The sequence below is a fragment of the Pyrus communis genome, chromosome 13, assembly GCF_041283825.1.
Source record: "Pyrus communis isolate YQ-2024b chromosome 13, ASM4128382v1, whole genome shotgun sequence".
Lineage (NCBI taxonomy): Eukaryota > Viridiplantae > Streptophyta > Magnoliopsida > Rosales > Rosaceae > Pyrus > Pyrus communis.
This window is the reverse complement of record NC_142577.1, coordinates 10,336,231-10,341,620: the sequence shown is the minus strand read 5'-3', so window position 1 is coordinate 10,341,620 and position 5,390 is coordinate 10,336,231. Positions and strand designations below refer to the sequence as shown.

General features: G+C 35.7%; 1 protein-coding gene across 2 annotated transcripts; it reads right to left on the bottom strand.

The window, feature by feature from the left end:
- Positions 1-1,340: 1,340 nt before the first annotated feature.
- On the bottom strand, positions 1,341-4,998 carry LOC137737835 ((R)-mandelonitrile lyase 3). 2 transcript variants are annotated; one of them, XM_068477404.2, is made up of 5 exons: positions 4,787-4,998; positions 4,322-4,457; positions 2,690-3,349; positions 1,764-2,607; positions 1,341-1,649 (listed from the first exon to the last, which is right to left on the bottom strand). In XM_068477404.2, exons 1-5 carry the CDS (start codon positions 4,832-4,834, stop codon positions 1,610-1,612), a joined length of 1,728 nt encoding a protein of 575 aa, XP_068333505.2. In that variant the 5' UTR covers positions 4,835-4,998; the 3' UTR covers positions 1,341-1,609. The 2 variants fall into 2 exon arrangements, with proteins under 2 accessions (XP_068333505.2, XP_088538752.1); XM_088682626.1 differs by lacking the exon at positions 4,322-4,457 and having other exon boundaries at positions 4,787-4,850.
- Between the last annotated feature and the right edge of the window lie 392 nt (positions 4,999-5,390).

The window sequence follows — 5,390 nt, the reverse complement described above, 5'->3', positions numbered from 1 at the left end:
GTCATGAGCTATGGTTAACAAAAATTATATCAACATCACCAAAATCTATTAACAAAGTTGGGGTAACTTCTACTTCATTATGTTTTCCCTTATGCTTATAACTAAAATGCCTTGGTTGGAAATCTCTCATATTGATTTTGGATAGCGCTATGACGACTTCTGACTCACAATTATAACTCTCTGTATTATTACAAAGACATGGTTGATATATCTTAGTACTAACATCCATTCCTAGTTTTAGGTCAAAGAGGGACTAATATAAAGCAAATTGTAACTCTTGCATGAATTGTGAAGCCTAGATACGTTTAATTAAAAAATAAATAAATAAAAAACAATGTTATCTGTACGTCAGTGCATGTGTGGTACGTTTGATTTTAAACGTACCAAAACGCTTTAGGCTTTGTTAAACAACTATGATATTGGTAGATTTGTGTCTTTATATTGCGTTTTATTTAAACGCACCAATATTGTGACATCCCACATCGCTCAGGGGAGTGATCCCTTAATGTATATTCTCATCCCTACCTAGCACGAGGCCTTTTGGGAGCTCACTGGCTTCGGGTTCCGTAGGAACTCCGAAGTTAAGCGAGAAGGGGGTTGGAGCAATCCCATGATGGGTGACCCACTGGGAAGTTGCTCGTGAGTTCCCAAAAACAAAATCGTGAGGGCGTGGTTAGGGCCCAAAGCGGACAATATCATGCTACGGTGGTGGAGCGGGCCCGGGAAGTGATCCGCCCCGGACCGGGATGTGACAAATATGCTTTAGGTAATTTGATTTTAGATGAAGCCATTTTGATTTTTAAAGGATAGACATATATAATTTTACTAAAGATTTTTTTATCATTTTTCTGCGATTTTTGTTTGCTAAAGATTATTTTTTTTCATTGGTATGCTGATTGTGTTTTTTTGGCATGGGTTCGTGTACATTTTCATTTTTTTCTTGTGTGTATATCTCTAATTTTTAAATTTTAATTGTAAGATTATCCCTAATATTTAGTCTTTATAACAGATAAAATTTAATCCACGTAAAATACAGGAGAAAAGAATGAAAGGATAATTGGAGAATGAAAATGCCACCAAATCTAGTCTAATCAAAACTTGAAAAGTGATTTCGACCAAACAATAAAAAATAAAAAAATAAAAAATGAAAAGTGATGAATGTTTAATAAAAAAAATTAGAGATATTAGGCGGTGGAGTCAAATTGCCCCTATTTTAAGGAAGATAAAACATATTTAATAATTGATCTTTATTTTTGTTCAAAAAAAAAAATAAATAATTGACCTTTATTTTTGTTCAAAAAAATAAATAAATAATTGACCTCTATTTTCCAAGCACTTAATTAATAGCGCGCGCCGAGTGTTATGTTATTATTTGTCATTTTATACAATCACAGTTGTTTTATATAAAAGTTTACTAAATACTGTAACACTTTTTTTTTTTTTTTTTTTTTTCCTAAAAACACTTTTGCACTTCGCTGCTTTATTTCATGTAGACTTTATTTCATAGCTACTTATTCTTGCATAAGTAGTTTTTTATTTTTTCAAAGCACAACTATACCCTTTTTCTAGCCAAACCGTAGGTTACTTGACTTCTGAATAGCTTTTCCTTTCAGGCTGATCTTTCTTGCAGCATCTTAAGGCCAACATACCTGTTAAAAGCACAAAACTGAAGCAAATAAAAAACAGCAACACAGCATATAATTCATAAAAGCAAGTCAAGCAACCAAGGGACCATTGCGAATATCTTGTGTGTGATAACATACCTGCCAAACATCATAAGGGTGGCCTGAGGATTCGCCCCCGGTGAGAAATTGAATGTGGATGCATCCACAACACGCAATGCATTGATCCCCAAAACACGCAAACTGCTATCGACAACCTTTCCAACAATGGATCCCCCCTGGTAATGCCAAAATGTTGCCACTGAACTTCGGCAAAATGTCTGAAAGGAAACATCATCTGTCTGGTTCTTTGGTAAGGATAGGCCTAAAAACTTAAAACCTTCTATACCCGGCAGATCTTGAGCCTTAAATTGTTTCAATGAGTTTGTCCTTAGCAATTCGCCAATCTTTTTCATGCCACTAACACAACGAGAAAGGTCCAACGGGTGTGCATAGTAGTTAAATTTGACATTTGGGTTGACTCTCACGTCAGAGGATGATTGCAGCCTAAGAGAACCATATGACATGGGTCCTGGAACTTTGATAACAATGTGTCCGAAACTCGAATCAACCTTTATGGGATTAAATGGATTAGGAAAAATACTAAATGGTGGAGTAGAAAATGGAGAAGCGGAGAGACTCTCTATGTAGAAATCGCTTGTAATACCTACAATCTTCACAGGTGAAGGCTCTAGTGGAAATGGGGGCAAAATGTTAATTAAGTTACGAGGATTGTCATACATAAACTGCCCAACGTATGGATGGGGACTAACAACTGGGATTTTAAGAGATGACAGATAAGATTCTGGGCCAATACCACTAAGTTGTAGAAGTTGAGGGCTCCCAATTGCACCGGCACTCAATACAACCTCCCCTTGACTGCGTACATATGCACAATGGGACCTCCCGTTCGAATCACTATACATGATTCCAATAGCTGACAAACCTACATCAGATGACAGCTTAAAATTAATAATAAACATTCTTTTTTTGTGCTTAACATAAACGTAACTGTTCGTCATCCATACTTGATGCCTTGGAAGAGAAGAGGATCTTCTCTACTGTGGCATGAACTGCAACTCGCAATTTGTTCGGATCTCCCTTATTAAGCAGCTCCACAGCTCCATGTCTTCTCCCATTGTTGTCAAACGTCGAACCCCCAATTTTAGTTCCTTTAATGTGATCCAAATTAAGTCCATTGTCTGGACCAACACCAGCCTCCAACAATGCTTTTGCTACAGCAGATTGCCAGGGATCCATAGTTGGGCGGAACACAATAGTTTCTTCAACCCACTGATATGCCTTATAAACCGAATCCATGTTCCACTCAATCCCTGATTTCATAAAGAAATCCCTGTCAGCTCTGGTGTAGAAGCCAGCATTAATCATGCTTGACCCACCTAAGACCCTGCCTCTGACATTAGGAACACCATCTTCTGATGTGAACTTTTGAGCTGGTGTCTTACCATTGTCTTCCCGCATTAGAGTAGTTAGAAACCCATCGTCACGCAAGACGCTCGGATATGCCGTAGGAATACTGCCCCTTTCTAGAAGGAGCACTGAGTAGTTTGCTGATAAAGTTGCTGCTAGTGGGCAACCTGCTGTTCCTCCACCAATGACAATATAGTCATACGATGCTTCTAACCGTGGATCATTGGCGTTATACACAAATCTCATGTAGCGAAAATCTGCACAACGTGAAAATGATGAAGCATACATTTTAGGGCACTTGAAAAAGATGAAGCTTGTTTTTGTGATACTATTAAAAAGTATAAAAGTCTTTAGAGTTGTTTTAGGTTTATAAAATAAATTAAAAAGGATAATGCTAGGGAGAATAAATTTGTTGACAAAATTTGCAAATTAAATGATATGTCACTAATAGAAATAAGTACGTTTATTAAAACTTAAGTAATAAACCAATCATCACTTTTCACGTCTTTTAGTTTCTAAAATTTAGTTTACAAATTTAGTCTTCCTCATATTTCCAGTTAAAAAGTATATAAAATAACATTAAAAACAAAAACATAACAAAAGAGAATATACGTTTATTAAAGTTTAAGTAATAAACCAATCATCACTTTCCACGTCCTTTAGTTTCTAAAATTTAGTTTACAAATTTAGTCTTCCTCATATTTCCAGTTAAAAAGTATATAAAAATATATATATAAAATAACATTAAAAACAAAAACATAACAAAAGAGAATATGCTGGACAGTCGTCAACAAAGGATAAAAATTGTTTAAAAAAAATGAAAAATTAGGCAATTTTTTTTTCGTCTTCTTCATCTTCTTTGAGCTTTGCAACGAAAAAAAATCGAGTAACTGCTCTGCAACTAAAAAATCACTTTCAACTTTTTTTTTTCAATTTTCGGTAACTTTGACGCCCAATTAGACGCCCTCGCGCCTCGACGAAACCTAGGCAAGTTTTTGTCGACTTCCACAAAACTAAGGCGATTTTTCTGCCGCCCTGCCTCCAAAGCCTCCTATGCGCGCCTTGGAGCAAGTTTTTTAAAACACTGGATAATATATAGGACTAAGACATTCAATTTTAGGCATCGGACTGTCGCTGCAAGCATTTATATGGCTTTAGCATGATTCTTATTAAGTTTTGTATAATCCTTTTCAATTTCTTTTCTTTGAATAATTGATGAAATAATTTACCATGATCACGAGTAGTAGCGAACGAGTTAACCTCTGATTGAAGATGAAGAGCAAAGATGTGCAACACTGATAGTATTGAATATATTGTTGATTTCTTCATGTTTTTGAAGTCAGATATTCGTTTTTTTTCCTTCCACTGCACGAAAATTCAAAAATATTTCATTTCTACCCTCATAAATTAAAGAGAGGTAGCACATTTTCCTTTTAGCAAAGATTGTTATAGGGTAACATTTAGTAGATTCCAGTTAAAAAGTCATGCTATCAGACATGAAGGAGCAACTTCACTTCTTATAAAGTAGATAGCGAAGAAAAAGTACTTGTAAGCGGACACCAGCTACATATGATTTAAATGATGGAAACAGAAAATGAGAATCCTTGTGTGCCAATACACAATTTCCAGACCAAATAAAAAAAGAATCGATATATAATTATCTTTTTTCAACAGTTGAAGGGGTCAGAATTTACCTTAGAACTGGACGTTTTGTTTTCTATAGCCAAGAACTTGTTATTCATATGGCGGCATAGATTTTCTATGACTCTCGCAGGTCTTATATATATAACGACAGGCACCTACAGGTAATAAGTTCGGTGCCTAAATCTTAGGCATCTCTCTTCTTAATTATCCTTTGGAGCCTACTTACATATGTGTAATTCCAGTACTCCCACAACTCAAAGTTGTTTTACCATATTACATGTTGCAACAGAAATAAAGAGTATCTTCAATAATGTATGTATTAAACTGGAATTACACACCAAACCTTCTTTGCACTGGAATGACACAACATACACAAGGATTTGACAACTGAACTACTTTGTGATAGAAGGAGATGAACACACACCATAAATATCCATTGTCGAACAGTAGCCAAAAGTTTAGTCGTTGGCCCACTTTAGTAGATGGTGAAGGCATCTATATGCAAAAAAAAGGTCATAACTTGAGAAAAGGAAAGGACCTTTGTAATGGACATGACTGCCTCACGTGGCACTTTTATGGTGCCAACTCAATAACGGAATGCGAACGTGTTGCTACGTTCCATGTATAAAACTAGAAAAATCTTAACTCTAGTAT